At 40.5% G+C, this 19,426-nt stretch overlaps 1 protein-coding gene across 1 annotated transcript in view; it reads left to right on the plus strand.

Annotated features, from left to right (window-relative positions):
- Positions 1-19,426, plus strand: part of LOC105228778 (kinesin-like protein CG14535) — a 253,875-nt gene that overhangs the window by 94,811 nt on the left and 139,638 nt on the right. The window contains exons 3-5 of the mRNA XM_049446615.1: positions 3,677-3,928; positions 6,295-6,337; positions 11,454-13,732. Of these exons, the coding sequence (XP_049302572.1) occupies positions 3,882-3,928; positions 6,295-6,337; positions 11,454-13,732 (2,369 nt within the window). The 5' untranslated portion in view covers positions 3,677-3,881. The remainder of the gene's footprint in view (positions 1-3,676; positions 3,929-6,294; positions 6,338-11,453; positions 13,733-19,426) is intronic.

Raw genomic sequence — 19,426 nt, forward strand, 5'->3', positions numbered from 1 at the left:
TAGCCCGAATTTCTTCGGAAATGTTGTCTTCCAAAGCTGGAATAGTTGCTGGCTTATTTCTGTAGACTTTAGACTTGACGTAGCCCCACAAAAAATAGTCTAAAGGCGTTAAATCGCATGATCTTGGTGGCCAACTTACGGGTCCATTTCTTGAGATGAATTGTTGTCCGAAGTTTTCCTCAAAATGGCCATAGAATCGCGAGCTGTGTGGCATGTAGCGCCATCTTGTTGAAACCACATGTCAACCAAGTTCAGTTCTTCCATTTTTGGCAACAAAAAGTTTGTTAGCATCGAACGATAGCGATCGTCATTCACCGTAACGTTGCGTCCAACAGCATCTTTGAAAAAATACGGTCCAATGATTCCACCAGCGTACAAACCACACCAAACAGTGCATTTTTCGGGATGCATGGGCAGTTCTTGAACGGCTTCTGGTTGCTCTTCACCCCAAATGCGGCAATTTTGCTTATTTACGTAGCCATTCAACCAGAAATGAGCCTCATCGCTGAACAAAATTTGTCGATAAACACATTTCGAACCGAACACTGATTTTGGTAATAAAATTCAATGATTTGCAAGCGTTGCTCGCTAGTAAGTCTATTCATGATGAAATGTCAAAGCATACTGAGCATCTTTCTCTTTGACACCATGTCTGAAATCCCACGTGATCTGTCAAATACTAATGCATGAAAATCCTAACCTCAAAAAAATCACCCGTTACATACATACATCGTTTGCTTGCAATGCCACTGATTTAAAGTCTTCCTGCTTTTTATACACTTTATTTTTCCTTTTCGCCATAAACAAGTGGCAGCTCTGGCTGTGGTGTGCCTTTTGTGCTGTGCGGCGTGATTTTTATCGCACCTCAAACAATATTATTTCCGAGCTCAAAGCAGTTGATTATTTCTCATAAATGGGTTGGAATCTAAATCGACATGCATATTTGCTTATGCGCATTCATGCATACATACATACATACATACAAAAGTCCGTACGTGCAATCATATCATTAGAAATGTCGCTACAGATTTCCTTTAAAGCTTCTATTTGCGTGTCAACAGTGGCACAGCGCATAGCATGGCAGAGGACTGCAAGGACTATGGTTTGGGAAGGAAAAATATTGGTGGGAATAAATAAACTCAAAAACACACTGATAGATGGCGGAAAGCTTCTGCTAAGGTATTCTTGCTTCTAATTTTTTCTTAGTTGTATAGATGGTACTTATTCTGGAAGTTTTCTTGATTTAAACCTAGATATCTTTCAAGTATTCAGGCTTTTTAACATAGAAAAGCTAAAAGCTTGTACGTCTATACATTTTCACTAGCACACGCCGTGAGCTCTGTGTGTCTTCCTTGATCCAAAGTTGGAGAACTGTGCAGCTTTTTGGAAGCTTGAAAGATCTATAGAAGAGCTCACGGTCGATATTAATGCCCATGTAAGAACAAAGTACATACTTATGTATATTTCGTTGCTGTCCACAGTTTTCCTCGGTAAAAATTCTGATCATTTTTTGGCCATAACTCTTCCACTTACCTATATTCATATAATTTGACGTTTCAGCAATAATTTTCCAGTACAAGTTATTCAATTACTCACATCTCACTCAAAAGTTTTAAGACCTTTTTTTTTGGAGTTTCAGCTATTCACTCTCTCGTCTTATTCGTCATAAACTCCCACTGTGCATCAATATCCTGTTGACGTTTAAGTTGTGCTGTACTTACATCTGCTATTTTTAATAAAATGCTCAGCTCTATTTGTCTTATCCGGGATTTCCATATGCACTTTTCTAAAACGCAAACAAACCATGCAAATGTGTTAGTGTGCGTGCGAGTTATTTCTGAGTGTGGCTGCCTGTGTCAAGCTCTGGTGTTCATAAACAGCTCGCAATATCGCACACCATGGGGGGTTTAACAAGTGACAATTCTGGCTATTATCCGCGCAGCATGTGGTGTGGTATTCCCTAGTGTTCAACCGAATACTCGGTTTCACTTAATATATGATTTCGAAACCTGAAATTTAGTTTGAAAAATGTGATATGGAATTATGGTGCAGGTTTCATAGTATTAAAGAACTTCCAAAGCCTGTTCGAAGAGTAGATTCAAAATTAGTTTTGTACAAGTGTTGAAATTGTGGAACGCTTCGGTTAAGTTAGGTCGTATATCAAAAATAACTATAATAAATAAATACAAAACCCGATGGAACGAGCTACCTGGGTGCAAAACTGCAAAAGTCATGTGTAAAACGGTAGATCGGAAGTACACAAAACTCTTATTGGCACTCGATATAAGAGATTGTAGGATCATGATGGGATTACTAACTGTTCACTGTCTGGTGACGACACACGCCGGCAGATCAGAAAGACTGCAGGAAATGTCTATAGCTTGGCACCAGGGAAACAATGGAGCATCTCTTGTGCACTTGTCCCGCATAGGCAAGACTGCGGTTTTAGAATGTGAGGTCTCCAAAATATGATACACTGGAGGAGGTACCGATAGTGAGGCCGCAGAATATGTTAAAATTCGCGTCAAGCGCAGTCATTCTAAAGAATGACTATTCCTCATGGACCTAACAACTGAACTCCATCTGGTAAAAGCAAAGTGTAGACCAAAACTGGTCTAGGCGTGACTTATTTGGCTACCAGATTAACCTAACCTAACCTTACCTAACCTAATATCTATAATAGGCTTATCCACCCTTCAGCAACATACTCAGTAGAACTGGTGCATTGAGTAAAATTATTTGAAGGCATCCACGGTCTACCAAAAAAAAATTATGCAAACTAAACCAAAAATGTTCGAATACCGAATAACAGCTTCGGTTTAACACCAACCAACTAGACGAAAGCTCCTCTTAACACCCATTAAAATGTGCGGCAGCAATGCAATTTTGCGTTGATTCACAGCTCACACAAATACGTTTCCTTTCGTTTCGTTAATAAAAGGAAGCTCTCAAAAGACTGTCATTCCTGCATAGACAATCCTTTGACGACGCAACGCAACGACGAATAGCGAAGACACAAGCGCGTGTAATGGCGGCGCGAAGAGCGCTAAGCGGAAAGAGCCAAGACAGTTGAAATGGGTACCGCGTTTATAAATCCGTTACTCCATATTTGAGTTTCATCTACTCACACACATGCATGCAGACGTACACGGTAGAGGCTGATAAGAGATAAGAAATCAGCTGGTAAATATCACATATGCTTCCATGGACAGAAATTAATGAGGAAGCCTACTCATTTAGATGCCGAATGAAGCAATAATAAATGTGCAAAAACAAAACGTAATGAGGTGCCGAGTCGTTTACCGTTATACATATTTCTTTCAAATGAAGCGTTTAGAAAAGTTGCGTTTTGAAATTCAGCGACTAGTCAAGCGCGTGGGTTCTCATTTAGTTCGACATTTACACAAAAAATGTTGTTGTTTTTGTTATTTTATCGCGGCAACCAAATCAAAGTCGTCCAAAGTGTGACAAGCATTTTGCATTTTAATTAAAAAATACCACAGTCCCAACTAGATACGCAATGCATGCTTATTTACTATATTGTTGTTGTTGCTTTCACATTTACAATTTATTTCGCATTGCCGCATTTATCTGTTATCTCTTATCAATTTGTAGCTGCCGTAAAAAAAATCGTCATTCCACTCATGAATCTTTCGTAACATCTTTTTCATTACAGTTCTAAGACAAGGCGGCATGCGGTACACACACACACACGTACATAATCGCCCATATGAATATGGGAGTGTGTGTGTAATAAATTAGAGCAACGGCGCAACAACAACTTGTGGGCGGTACGCCTACTTTATCACCTAGAACCGACAGTTTATCCACCGAATGATCTTCTGGATGTATTTGTGCAGGTGTGAGAACTGAAGGCAAATATGTTGCAGCGTACGAAATCGGCGAGGAATCGAAAAAGTAGTGGCAGGTAGGAAAATTTCTTATTTATTTATTTTTAGCAATTTTTCATTTTTGTGTCAGTTCGTCCTAAAAATCAAATATCTCTATGAAGTGTTATAATCTTCCTCTCCTTGATTACGCGGTTATAGCCGGATTTGCAACAGCGCGACAGTCGTTCTTCCTTTTTGCCGTTTGGCACCAATCGGACATTCCAAAAGTAGTCAGGTCCTTCTCCACGTAGTTCCTTTCTTTTCCTCTGTTTCCCGGGTACTGCGTATGTATATGTCTATCCTCTTTTCCAAGATTTGACGCATGGTGAATCAGTTATTGATTTTACAGGCCTAAAATCACATTGTTAAAGTCCAATCAGTTCTTGAAGCCGGGCTTTAATCCTTTATACAATACGCTCGATAGAATCTTATATGCGATGTTGTGGAGGCTTATCCTACGGTAGTTGGCGCTGATTGCGAGGTCTCCCTTTTTGTAGACCAGGCAGAGCACACTTAAATTCCAAACGTCGGGCATGATTTCGTCCGACCGTATTGTTAAATGAAGCTGATACATACTCCGGCAATAAATCGGCCCCCGCCGCTTTGTTGTCCTTCGGACTTCTTAATAATCTGTTAATGGAACGTCTGTTCTATCGTTATCGATTGGGTAATCGGGTTGACTGCCATTCAGCAGGCTGGATAAGTGTACCCTCCACAATTTCAGTATGTTCTGGGCATCAGTCACTAGATCACCTCAGAGTTCTAGAAGAGTGTACCCCGGTCTTGAAACCTTCCGTTAGTGTCTTTTCATAGAATTTCCGAGCATTACCCATCTTTATTCTCACTCATTTCGGTCTTTTTCTTTTTTTGTTTGCAAATTTTTCTCGCTTCCCTCCTCAAATCTCAGTATCTATTCCATTCCGCACGTATTGTGATCGATTGTAACAGAGAGGTAGGCAGTCTGTTTTCCCTCCACTACGACACGGCACTCCTCATCGTCCCAACTCTGTCTATAATGCTACTCTGAAAAAAAAGTACCGAAGGCCTGATTTCTCTCTTGAGGTTTCTTGAAGATATAACGGTGGTAACTTTTGTATTTTTGAGCACCTACTCCAGAGATTGTCCACTGTTTTACTAGTTTTTTGAATAATTTTTATTATATTCATGCTCCGAACGTGATTTTGAAAATAATGAATTGTACTTGACGTCCAACCAAATACGAGTACTTCATTGAAGTGCTCCCAATAATGCATTTGTGGTCTTTTATAATCCTTCGGACAGCTTTTTCATATCCCAACCCTAAGACCAAACGATTTCTTGCCCTGATTGGTATCCTCTAATCATTGATTTTCGGATTTTCTAAATGATTATTTGAGGGAAGGATCTCATTTTGTGTAAATTTCATGCCCCTGGTTCTTCGGAGAATATGATTAGAAGAAAAAACCCCTCAGTTCATCTAATCGCTATGAAAGAATTTTCTCTGTTTCTGGTTTGAGTATTTTTAATTATATACACCAGGCGTGGTATTTCAAAATTACGGCACTAAATTAGAGCTTATGTTCAGACAACCGTTTCAAAATTCTTAGCATCTGGTACTTGAAAGCTCTAGGTTTAACAAACGTTGATTTAGGTTCTTACCTCCTGATACTATTTTTTTCAATAACGTTCGTAATATTAGTGGCATATTTTACTCTGGTGTTAATTTAACTTACATCCTTAAAAGACGTTGAAGTTGAAAACTGAATCCACTAGTTCAAGAGATGGATTTTCAATTCTTATGACTTGATTCTACCTCTAGGAAAAACCAGTTCAAAAATGCTAACCTAAAACATCAATCTAGTAAAACGTAGTCAAGTAAAGGTCATCAAAATCTCGGCAGTTTTCGAAAACACATGTGTCTCGTAATATTGTTTCAGAGAACGTTTATTCCTTTGACCGAAAACTCTTCTCATCATCTGAACTATTCCCAATTTAGCAAAGTTTCAAACAATTTACGAGCTAACTTAACTGAGACTCCGAAAAAGTTGATACAAAACCGAATGAGAACAGAAATTTTACACTTTGAGAGCCTTAGCAGAGTATTTTGAGAGGCTTGTGTCTAGTAGGTTTGCGACTTAGCTAGAATATTGGTATAGAGCACTCCGGTAATATATGAAAATTGTCTTTCATTTTGCGCCATCTATCGCTGATATTTGAAGTTTCTGCTGCATTTTGACCAAATGTATTCATATTATTGCATATCATATTAAATTATTTTTAATAAGAAATTTTGTTTAAAAATATGTTAATTGGCTTTTAATAAGTTGTTAAATATTTTATTTAAGGTCCATTTGGTTTCTTAAATTATTTTGGCCATCAATATCTGTTCAAGTGATATCATAATTTATTTTTCTTTTCATTACAGATGCAGTGATGGGGACTCATCGGCTAATGAGGCGCCAGTTTTTGTAAGTATTAATTAAATAATTTATAATAAAAATGTTAACTCTCAGTTTAGAATTTTTCCTTGTACCATGACACACAACGAAAATTTTTCCTTTTATACCCTAATAGGGTATATTAAATTTGATACGATGTCTGTAAGACCCAAGAGGAGATGTCAGAGACCCTTTGAAGTATACTTATAAATGATCACCATGACAAGCTGAGTTGATTTAACCATGACCGTGTATATACGCAACCCATTATATATATGCCGTAACTGAAATACAAACAAACAATTACAGACCTGAAGATACACTATTATTAGAAAGAGATTATTTTATCTCTTACAGATTGACCACTAGATGCGGTATTGAGTAAACTGGTAGTTCGAAAATATTTATATTGAGTAATTGGGGGCTAAGGTCCGACTTCGTCAATTTTTGTATCAATCAATTCTTGTTTGAGACTGCCAGACCACTACAGTGTCTTTCAAGTAGAAGTGTCAGCTATTGAGGTAGCAGAAGATGTACTTCAACAAAGTCCGGCTTCTTGTAAGGATTCCATTCTTATAGCAGAACTGCTATACTGGCCTTGAGCTGTTTGATAGCAAGCTTAATGCTAGTCAAGAAGTGCATGACCATGCTGCTTCCGTATTAAACTTATCGGGGTGCCTGGCCACAACAAAATCGTCAGAAACTGTACCGTCAAAAGTACACTCTTACCAATATCCCCTTTGGATGCGAATGAGCAGGTGTTCCCCAGTCTTCTTGCACTCGGGCGCTAGTAAGCGTTAGTCAGCAAGCAGCATTTGTAGATTTTCAAAAGCCATCTGCCCCAGAGTGAAATGCAAAATGTCCATAGAACTACTATCTCTTGTCAAGGTTCACATGACCGCAATGACAGGTGTCCTAAGTGGACACTGTCCCGTTGGTACCCGCGCGGTGAGGCTAAAGATTTTGGAGGACCCAATTTGTCAAAGTTGCAATGAGAAAGATGAGGTAGAAACATCTAGGCCCATTCTCCTCCTCTGACCAGCTTTCGCCAGACTAATGTTGAAGCATCTCAGCTGTCATATTTTTTAAGAACCCGTTGAATTGGCTTTAGTAGATATTAGCCGTCTCAATAAATTTGTAGCTGGCTCTAGGCGCTTTGTAGGGATGCGACAGTCTTTTTTGGTCCGTACTTAGGAGTTCTGGGACAAGCGTCAGTGGCATTATTTGTGGCCTCACGGAAATCAGTCTATTTAACTAACCTGGGACAAGGGCATTATGTTATCACAAAAATATTCTACTTAAATTTCAATAGCAGAAGTCACAGGTTGACCGATTTGTTCGGTAAAAAATCAACATTGTGTACTGTGGTCCACATAGTTGGGGTATGGGTCCTTGAAAAGTTATAGCCTTATTTCCAGGTTTTCACAATTTTTGAGTATAAGAATAAATACCTTGAGGGTGCTTTTTGTACTGTAAAGTTAAATAATAATGCGAGGAAAGACAATGTATTACCTACATATGTATATGTATGCAAGACTTACTACATGTAAGTACATACATTTGTGCAATAATAAGTAAAAATTAAAACAATAAATTCCTAAAATAAAATTCCGTCACTTTATTCAATGGCTTGCCAACTTTACAACTTCGTGTGGCATGCAACCACATGTCACACTTTTACCGCAGCTCTAACACCAACACTTGGCATTGCGCATTTCATGCACGCCATCCACAGACTCTACAAGTGCATTCCTTGACAGCACACATATACTTACATATAAGCACACACACTCACATACAAACACATGCTGCGATGTCTGATTTTTTGCCGTTTTGACTTTTTGTTGCTCAGGATTTTGATGGAATTCTACGTTTTGATAGCGACGACTATTGTTCTAACTGCTTGTTGTTGTTTTTATTGTTGAAATTTTTATTTGTGTGTGTGTGATTGTTTTTCTCCGTTTTATTTTGATAGTAAATTTTACGATGTCAATGCGGTATGTGGCGTGCGGCATGCGACCAGCCACACGCTACACTTGTAATAAAAATCCAAATTCCACACGCACGCTCGGGCCTCCTCATCCCCGCTGCGCTAGCGATCGGTATGTGGGAGCAACCGTATCACTTTCATATTTGTTTACAAGCAGCTGTGTGGGTGTATGTGTGTGCGTGTGTACTAAATTGTTGTTGCAACAATACACACGCACGCGTCGCTTCATTGCCCGATTTCCGCTCCGTCATTGGCGTTTTTACAACTTGAAGACTTGTCGCCGCTGCGTGTTGCAGTTGCATGTCGGTGCATCTTGTTTGACGATTTTAATGATTTAATTGTGTCTGTGCTCGGCGACGATTTTCGTGTGTTCGCATTTAAATTGATGAGACGTGATGTCGTAAAATGTGCATTTAAGCTCCCGATTCGGTGGCAATCACAGAACAACTGTGCAGCGTGTAAACATGAAATTTCAAGTGATTTACATAATAAAGTTTAATATGATTTCATGCTTGGAAGCAGGCGTTTCTATGTATACTGTTTGATGGGGGAATTGGGAGTGTATTGAAGGTGAGCGTCTCAAAGGGAGCGCAAGACATATTCGTTAGATGCAAGTGTTCTCTCGCATTGCACATTTGAGCAGTCGTAGTTATAGCTTACTACAGATCAATTGACGAACTAACAAAAATTAGATTATATTCTAGTTCTAGAACTCAAAAATTCTTATATGGGGCAGAGTTCGGTAATTTTAGTGAAAACTTTTGTCTTGCGAGCACTTGATCTGATCGACTTACTTAACAAATTGAAAGTACGGAAAGAATTTTGAAAAGATCTCTAATCCTCTCTCATGAATGTCAAAAGGTTACGATTCAATAACAACACAATGAAAAAAATTGTGCCCTTTCTAGGTTGGGAAATGTTATTGATTTCCTTATAGACAGCCGAGCTTCGAGTGAGCTTCGCGTGAGCTTCGTCAGCGCTGAGCTGCCATCAGTAATAATCTTTCTTAAGTTTTTTTCTGGCTCATGGTCAATCTCAAGATGGGAGTTCGGAATGATCATTGCCTTATCAGCGAACACCCTATAATGTTGGGAAGAGGATGAGGTAATGTCCCTTCGCGAAATCAATACTTAGATACTTTCGAGCTCATACTTTTTCTCGCTGATATCCAACTCAGTTGGTGGGAAGAGAAATTCAACTTCTTAGCAAATTTGCACTGGCCTCAAAACGCTTTGTCAACATAAAAGATCGGATACAGTAATTTTATTTTATGGCTGCACAAGGAACTTTGGTTTTTGAAGCTTTTTCACTTTTAAAAAATGTTTATCTCTTCAATAAAATAAGAAGTTCTTTGTATGAAGACCAATACAGGGTTTGTCCTGAAAAGAGTAATTGAACTGAGTCGATTTAAAAAAATTTATTGAACCAATCATTACAATTCTTTAAAAACTTTCAAAATAGGCTCCTTCTGCGTCGATGCAGCGCTGCCAGCGCGATTCCCAAGCATTAAAGGCGTCACGGAAGGCATTCTCCGGAATAGCCTTGAGAGCCGAGGTGTATGCTGCTTGCATCCCTTTCGCCGGCGTGTGCCACTCGGAAGCTTGTCTCTTGGTCTCTGGATCATGACTCGTCACCTGTGATTAGGTTATTCCAAAATTGAGGGTCCTTTCAGACATGTTCAAATTTTCTTGGCACGCAATTTCTGGACGTCAGTGAGCACTTTTGGGACCACTTCGCGCACTCCTTGTTCAAGTGCTTCGTCACAATGTCATGAGCCACAGACTTTGATAAATTTAACATCTGGGAAATTAAACGAATACTTCGTCGACGGTTTGAGTTCAAAACCTTACGCACACGAGTCACATTATCGGTTTTTGTCGAAGTCGCAGGACTCCCAGCACGGTCTTTATCAATGACCCCTTCCCGACCCTCCAAAAAGTCCTGGTGCCACCGAAACACACCATTTCTTGCTAAAGCAACATCTGGGTAAGCCTGTTTGATCATTTCAAACCACTCTGTCTCAGATTTACCGAGTTTTAGACAGAACTTAATCGCGTACCTCTGATCTAACGAACGCTGCATTTCGGCTTGCTTCACTCACAGAAACACGTCGCGCGAAAGTGGTTGTCCTGACTCTCCATGTGCTCAGAGACAACTCACCAGTCGGTGCGCGTACGCTCCGAAGCACAGTCGCGGCGGCGAGAGAAAATCAGTCCTATTACTTTCCGGACAAACCCTGTATATATAATAGATCATTCAAAAGTCACTGAACTCGACGTTATATTCTGTAAAATAGCTTAATTACTACCTAAAGTCGTTTCTGTACCTTTCCTTACTTGATTTGTTCAAATAGTTTCCTTATTTCTCTGGCATCAATTGCAGATGATAGAAAACTGTTGAACCTTTAAAGTCTGAGTTAATTGAAAAGATATAATACACTTAAAAAACGAGCCTGGATGACGAAAAATTGAGTCTACTGCAGTTCTTAGAACTTGAAGTTACTGATAGAATTTTGAATAAGGGTTCCTTTTTCACTGTCAGCGAGATCAATGTTTGTACAGCAACTCTGCTATCGAAGGGTGCATACCTCTCTAAAAGAAGACGCACTTGCCCGCACTTCTGGTTGAAAGACACTACAGTGCTCTCAGTCTGAAACAAGACTGGATTGAGAGCTGCCGACAAAAGACTCTTATCCAACTTTCTCCTTGAGTTTCAATCTATCTGTGAGAAAACTCTTTTCCATCGTCTCCGCCTCACCCACATATGCTTTAGGTAAAAACTTACCGAAAGGTGCATACAATTTTGCCTTCGAGCTTTGGTTATAATACAAAAGAGCTAAGAGGACCTAAAGTTTCTTCATCTGAGTTCTGTCAGACTTAAGTTTCGATACTAACGCTTGGTTCCTTATGATTTCTAGGCCGATTTGACTCAGATATTTTTCTTCTGCTCTTAACTCTTGCCGATCATTCTCTTTCTCCAATTTTGTTCTGAAATCCTGGATTATATACGAGTATATAATTTCGACCTCAATTCAAATTAAAAATATACAACAGTTTTGAATTTTGAGAGACTTGTAAATCCCTGATCACCATTTACTGAAAGTGTGTTCAACAAAATGTCGATCCTAAATCATTTAATGTTTTTAATCTTTTGCAGGCCTCAGTGCATCGGGCCCGACACAATGGGGCAGGCAGCAGCTCGGCCGCTAGACGTGATGTCCCACAAAAGGCTACAGCTTGTGGTGGCCATCAGCAACGTCAAAGCTATCATCAGTATCAGCAGCAACGTAAATTACAACATCAGCTGCAACAACAGCAACAGCAACAGCAGCATCAGCAGCAATCAGTCGGCATTGAAAACTCGAGTGCCGCACAAAAACTAGCCAAAACGACGCGTAATTGGAACGAGCAACAGCAGCAACAACAGCAATTGCAACAACCCAGCACCGTTGACACTGCAACGAAGCAATCAATTGCGGTGTCAATGCCGCAATCATTGGTGGCTGCCACTGCAGCGAACCATGGCCGCCCGGCAATGCAACAAATCAATGCAAATGGTGGGCCACAACGCGATGTATCGCCGACGAAGGCGAGTCGCATACCCTTACAACAACAGCAACATAACCAAGTGCAACCAAATTTTAATCAAATATCCAAAACCGCTACAAATCTATTGAATGATATTTACGAGCGGCATCTCTTGAACCAGACGACGTTCCAGGCCGAGCATAGCCAAGAAAGACCGCAGCAGACACAACAACAGCCACAGCAGCAGCAACAACAAACGAATAAGCTGCAGCAACAGCCACATTTACAGCCGAGGCATCACCTGCAGCAGCAACGTTTCTTGGCTGCACGGCAGGTGGGGCAGGAGGTGGAGCTTAATTTTGCGAGCTCCACGGCACAACAGCAGAGAAACCAGCAGCATGCACAGCAATCACCGCGCCATTTTCTGTCTTTCGGCAATCAGCAGGCACATCAACATTCGTTCGGAACCCAGGAAGGTGGCAACTCCGCGCTTGCAACATTTGTGCCTATACATGGCAGCAGTAAGCAACATGTTGCACAAAAGCCGGTACATTTCTTGAAGCTGCCACCACCACCGCCGCTAGCGGCTCCACCTACCAACGCGGGTGGCCAAAACGAGTCGGTTCCACCAAAAGAGTTCGGCTCCTACACATCTTATCAGCAACATTTCCAATTCTCCGACGCATATGTTGAGCCTGTGGATAGCCGTAAACATTTCCTCTTGCAATCTGATGCGGCCTCAACGGCCAATCCACCGCCACCGCCCGCGCCACTCAATCACGTCTACGAGACGATTAAGGAGCGACCCCCAATGCCGCCACCAAAAAATGTGAGAACTGCCGAAGCTGGGGGTGAGGACGAAGCACCGCCTTTGCCGCCATCGAGGCAGTTGAAAAAGCGTTTGGTGGCCGCCGCCGTTGCAAAGGTCGGTGGCAATAAACGTACTACAACAACAGCGAATACGAGTCAAAGCAAAATGGATGCAGGTCAGTTGGGCGGCAATGGCAAGCTCAACAGCAAATTATTGCCCATGCAACCGCCCGCATACGTGGCGCCACCAGCTGCGGGTCCGGCAAAGCAATCAATACCAAAGCAGCAACCGCAGCAACAACAATATAATTCGCAGCAGCGCACGAAGGCGGACGGCGAGCAACGTCCTTACCTCTATCAGCAGTTGCGCGAGCGACAACAGCAGCAACAACAGCAAGCGTCAACGTTGAAGACAACTGCTCAGCGTCAGCCGCAACACCACTCACAACAGCAACAGCAACAACACCAACGTCCCAATCACCCACAAGTGCGCGAGCATCCTTTGGGCGCCCATGCGGACCAACATGGCGCACAAAAGCTGCAGTCCCAACCACAACAACTACAACAATTCACTAATACCAACAACAGCCAACAAAAGCCTGTTGAAAATATGATAACCCAATCTGCAGTCGCATTAACCACCACAAAAGCAACGGTGCATGCCACCAGCACACCGTCCGCACCGCTGACGACAGCCAACTCAAACTCCATCTGCGCGACGTCCATTGATGTTACCGATAGCTCGGTGGAGTTGATGTTACAACAAGCCGGTTTGTTACATTCGCATGCTACCTCATTAACGGCACACAGCGGCGGCGGCGGCGGAAGCGGCGGCGCCAACAAAGCTCCACAAACCGCTTATAATAATAATGCCAACCATACTGCCGGCATTGGCAACAACAACAGCAATAACATATCCAATTTGCATCCCATACGTCCGACTGCATTGCCAATCGTTTTCGAGGAGGATACCGGCGAGTTCCAGGACGTGCTCGTACTCGAAGAAGACGGCACGGCTAAACTACCGTATCGACACGGCAAGATCGAGGTGCGTTTGGAGACAGCGCAGGCGATGGCCGCGGCTGCTTATTATGCCAGGTACGTTTAAATTAGATTTTTGTACCATATTGTGTTGCGAAGGAGTGCATATGTGAGGAAGAGTTGCGGGGTTACGCCAATTGGCGGTTTATTTAATGGTTGGACTAATTAAAGTTCGTAAACTTTGCGGATATCTTAAAGTAGTCGAAAGATTTTTTATTCTTGGAAGTTCAGAGCTATACTGTTTTTCATACCACCGGATATTCGATATCCGAAACATCGTCGTATATTCGGTTGGTGTACTGTTGAGTTCTGACCTTCTATCCCTTTCATACCATCAATTGTACGATATCTAAACCATCGTCGTATATTCAGTTGCAAAGCGTCCGTTGGGAGTTTATAACTTTGGAAAATGTTCTTAAGACGTTCACCGTGTACATCCACTAACAAAGGTCGATAGAGAGTGTTCTACCTCAAGCTCAATATTTAGTTTGAATAATTATTTATCTGAAGTCGTCTACAGCCCTACTGTTGCCTCATTCGAGGATTAATCGCTTTGGTAAAGACTTTAGAAGTTAGACATACTTCTTTGGCTTAGAATTAGTTGGACGCATTTGAGGCCCCCTCTTTTGAGTTACTTCCTCTAGCAGTTTTCTAAGACAGTTCCCATGGTTATCCCATTACATAAACTCCTTCAAGTCTCAGTCGATTTAATTGACTCCAGATTAATTCTTTACTTAGGCATCTATCTCCTTAGACTAGGAAATAACCTCGAGACCTCTAGAAAGATCTTATGGGTTTTGCTAATTAACAATTAAAGAGTTCGACTAAGAAAACCTTCATCTAAATCCAAGTTTGTGATGACGAAGTTAGCAGAAACATTCCAGAAACTCAGATTTTCCAGAAATCAACGGATGATCTAGGTTACCTCTAAATTCTAAACCGTCTTATGTTTCTAAAGAAAATATTCACACACAAATCTCAAAGACGGTCTATCTTTGCTTTTCACTTCAGTTAAGCGAAACTTAATTAGTCCTACCAGCAAAACCAACATCTACGACGCGGGAAATTATAGCTGCATCCAAGAGGTGTGTGAGATTTTAATTAAGTGATCCCCACCTTACTTTGACGTTTGCTAGCGGCAGTCACACAAAGCCTTTGCATTCACCTTCTTCATTGCCGGCGATAAGCACTCATCGATGTTCTGCTTTTATGCCAGCTTCATCTCTTTATTCTTCCACTTCTTCCCATTCTTCTCTGCTGTTTACAACTAGTGTTTCCTACTTTCCACCTATGATTATTATCTTCAATGGGTTTTCTTCTTTATTAGCCGCCCACTAATGGTCTAAAGCCTTTTCATATACGCCGCAGCTTTAGAAACCGTTATTGAGCGTAATGAAGCGGAAATCTATTAGAGATTTTTATCTCGTTTCGAAGTTATGGCGGCAGTCCTTTGGTTGGTGAAACAAAGGAAATGAGGAAACAAAGTGGAGGTGTTGGACGGTATAGTAATATTGTGCATTACCTGAGGTGTTTATAATTAATTAATTGTGTTTTAATTAAAATTTAAAAAGTGAATGTTGTAATGATTGGTGTTGGTAGACATTGCAGGTGTTTAGCATGGACGATATGGAAGGGACAGAAAGATATTGTTTAAAAATTGTCGGAGAATTTAAGTCATTTTCAATAAACTATTCTAAAAAAATATTGATTGATATTTATTGACTGCAGGTTCTCAAATTAAATAGTTCGGAATTAGATTGAAATTGGGCATGAATACCCAGTTTCTCTCCATTGTAAAATTTAGTTCTTCAAAATGTTCCAATCTCGGATCTCTCTCATCAATCGTGGCTTTTTCCCTGACTCTGAATCCGAAAGCAGCGATATCTTTTCCTTTTTTTCTATGTTTCTTAATGAAAAATATGTCGTGGAGGCTCCATAGTTTAAATGTTGGGATAGAAAAGCCTTAACAAAAACTTCTTAAACACCTTTGCATAGTTAAAATCAAACAAATCGAGTCCGATTTAGGTGATAAATTTGGGTAGTTACCACTATAAAATTAAAAAGTTAAATTAGGCTAGGTTAAGAGGTCGATCCTAACAGGGATCTCACGTAGACAACTTAGAACGCCGATCCGTTGTGATTACTAAAACTCCTATAGATGTCATAATCATAAGATCCTCCTTGACAAATGTCAGTCTCGGCTATCTTGTTTCGCCAAAGATAAAATTGCCGCAATGTTTGAGCCTCAGTCCTGCAAAGGCTGGAAAATGGAGGAGAAAGTGCCTGGTTGTTTCCACTTCATCCTCTTCCATAGGTTTAGTTAGGTTTATCTGGTAGGCCAGTAAGTCACGCATAGACCAGTTTGGTTCTTTGCGATGACAGATGGAGTTCACTTGCTTAGGATGCCTGCGCTTGATGCGAATTTCAAAGGACCCTGCGGCCTCACAGTCGATACCTCTTCCAGTGTATCATACTGTGGGGACCCCAGAAGCTTACAGCGTAGTCTTACCAATGCAAGACAAGCTCGCGGAGGATGCTCCATTATTTCCGTGGACCCTGCTCCTGGCATTTCCTGCAGTTTTCTCGATCTGTCAGTCCCATCTTGCGGGTGTGGGTCGCCACCAGAAAGTGAACAGTTAGTATTCCCATCATGCTTTTTCCATACAACTTTGACAGCTTGCATCCGACAAGTTTTTTATCCTTACCTCACGGATTCCTATTGGATAATAACATTCGTTAATAGCTCCTACGATTGCGATAAGATGAACTTCCCTAAGGGCGAAGGCAGTAGTTCAGCAGATATCCTGTGGCAGACACAGATTAAAAGGATGTTACAGTTGCACAAGACCAAAACCTGCTAAAATCACGTGAGGTCCACAGACACAGTATTAGAACGTATGAAGACAACGAAGAACCAACTCGTTCCCACTACGTTGTAAATGGAATGAAGACGTCCCTATTAGTAGCTCATTGGCTTTCCGCTAGGAACAAGCACCCAAACGAGTCTGATGCTGAAGTAGCTTTATTGCGTTTCTAGTCAGAACAGACACTTCTGTGTTAACATTGATTGCACTGTTAGGTAGTATAGCCGCTCTGTTGTCGGAGTGGTCGTTCACCGCGGTTGCACTTTTGGTACATTTGTTGATACCCTAATAGCAGCCACTTCTGCCTGAAAAAAACTACAGTGATCCGGTGGTCTTAAGCAAAGTTTGAGGGTGAGCTCCATACAGAAATCTCTCCCTAGAACCTTCCCTCCTAGTTTCGACCTAACAAAAAAAAATCAAAGCTTGATAGAGAACTCCTTACAGAAAACTTTCCCTAGAACCTTTCCTCCTAGCTTCGACCCAACCATGTAAAAGCTTAGTGCAACTCTTCTCCAACGACTTCTCTCTATCCAGATTTTCTACGTCAGTCTCCTTGTTTGGACTCCTATATATACCCAGCTTTAAATGATTAAATCAATCAATTACCGATATCCTTTTAGCTAATCAAGGACTTTTTTATTTCACTCGCATATTTAACGTGAACTCTTTAGGCTCCGTACGTATGGTATTTAAAAGTAAAGATATTTATCTATTGGGACGAATATTAAGTACACCCAATACGATGATTTATCTCAGTGGTCAGAAGAATATGACCACGGGGTCTTATCTCTTCCTCCCAGTTGATTTTTCTTTCATTTGTGTCGATATTATTCCCATGTTTCAATGCTACTTGGCCTCCTAATGCCCGGTTGTGCGATTGATTTCCTTTTTTTATTTCTGTTTTGTTTTATCGATTGTACTTTGTTTGATGAATTGCAAAAAAGTTGCAATAAAAAGTGGACTCGGGTTGAGCTAATGTTTCTTTTTTATTTTTTATTTTTTATTTTTATTTTTAGTTCCTTTTTTCCAGTAGCCATTTTTATTTATTCTTTTGCATCCCAGTTACTGTCACAGCTTGTATTTTCCTGGTTTTTTTCAGCCATTACAACATCATTTGTTTTTTTCCTGCCCTCCTTGCGCTCTCTACTCTACCGCCGCCGTCTGCCGTCCTTGTCATTGCTACTCAATGTCCTTGATGTTTATTATTTATTTAGCATTTTTTTGCATGTGGCCTTTCATTGTTGTTACTGGCGCCTGTATTTGACTGCTTTATTACCGTGGCCACTACTGGACTTTTGTTTGACTATTATTCGCTGGTTTCTGGTCGGAGGTTTTACGTTTTTATTCTTCTCTTTTTGGCGTTCTTTCATCCAGTTCGCCACGTTTTTATTTATCAATCGCGTAAAAGACTTCAAAGTTTTCAATTTGAGGCAACGAGTTCGCGTTTAGCGCGCATAGCTTGGTGGCATGTGGTAACTTCTATATTTATATATAATTGAGGCAAGCGTTGTTGTTGTTGCTGTGGCGTCCAACTGTATTGTGGAGTTGTGGCGAGTTGCAAAAAAACAGCAATGTGGTCGTCAAAACTCACGTTACATCTGACAAATCAATTTCCGCTCCAGCCCGTCATTGGCCCTCCCAGCATCACTCATTGTGGTCGTTAGCTGTGCTGTCCTTTGTCCTGACGAAGTCCACTTTTTTGTTGTACCAAATTTCATGAAATTTGATTTGTTTGGTCGCATGTGGCTTTCCACACTTTTTCAGTAGCTTTTTATGCCGTTTTTTCTTCTCTTTTTGACGTTTTTTTTATATTTTTGTTGCTTTTGTTTATTGCTGCGCTGTGTTTTTCTTCGATTTTTAATCAATGATGGATGAATTACCGGATTTGTTTGTGCTCGTTACCTGTTATAACAGCCTCACTGATCTCACCTTTCACCCACCTCTATCCTTCTAACTCTCTTTACTTCTTTCTAAACTTTTTTATTCCAACTTTTCACAAAAGGACTCACATCTGTCCTTTGTATCGCCTGTAATACCTCAATGACATTGATGAAGCGCCATTTTTTCACTCTGTCCGAGCGCAAGTCATTTATTTGCCGATTTGTTTTGTACTGTAATGAAAAAGCTGTCATAGCTTCAATATAGACAAATGGTCATATACACATCTATCGCCGGTAAGCTTGTTATGCAACTTAGTAGATTTGTCCGACGCCACATGTGCAGCTCATTCGTTTATTATTGTCAAGCATGACTTGTGCGCCCGAAAACAAGTTCATTAGGTTAAAATGTTTTCGGTTGAATGTCCTTTTCGGCAGCGCTGTTCATTTGATATGCCCAAATTTGTTATTCAATTCACAGTCAACTCGAGTAGGACCAGCTTTTTAATGAGCTCCGTTGAAATGAAGCTTATTTCATTTGTATTTCGTTGAAAATGTATGGATATTTTGTAATTATTAAGTAATTGCGTTCGTTTTTGAGTGATTATTCATATGACAAATAAATTGTTTCAACTAAAGGCCCTCATATTATCTATAGTATATCTGGTATATATATTCTCCAATATTTATACTTAGAACCAAGGCTTTACGGTTTTTATCACCTCGAAGTCTGTAATCTTACTCTCAAGTCTTTTTTTCCTGTTTATTTTGTGATTTTAATTTTAAAACATCTTCTTGTATATAAAAACTTGATAAAATCTCATGAAATTGACCAGAAATGTGAAAGAATTAACTGGGAAGATGTTTGCTGAGGTGTTATCTTACAGCCGTCCGAATATTCACCTTAAAATAATCCTACTTCAGACCTTACCTCTCTTTTCTTGCCTTCAAATATTCTGGAGATGTTAAACTGAAGGAGGTATCAACTAATAATAATAAATATTCACGGT

Source organism: Bactrocera dorsalis, chromosome 1, assembly GCF_023373825.1.
Source record: "Bactrocera dorsalis isolate Fly_Bdor chromosome 1, ASM2337382v1, whole genome shotgun sequence".
Lineage (NCBI taxonomy): Eukaryota > Metazoa > Arthropoda > Insecta > Diptera > Tephritidae > Bactrocera > Bactrocera dorsalis.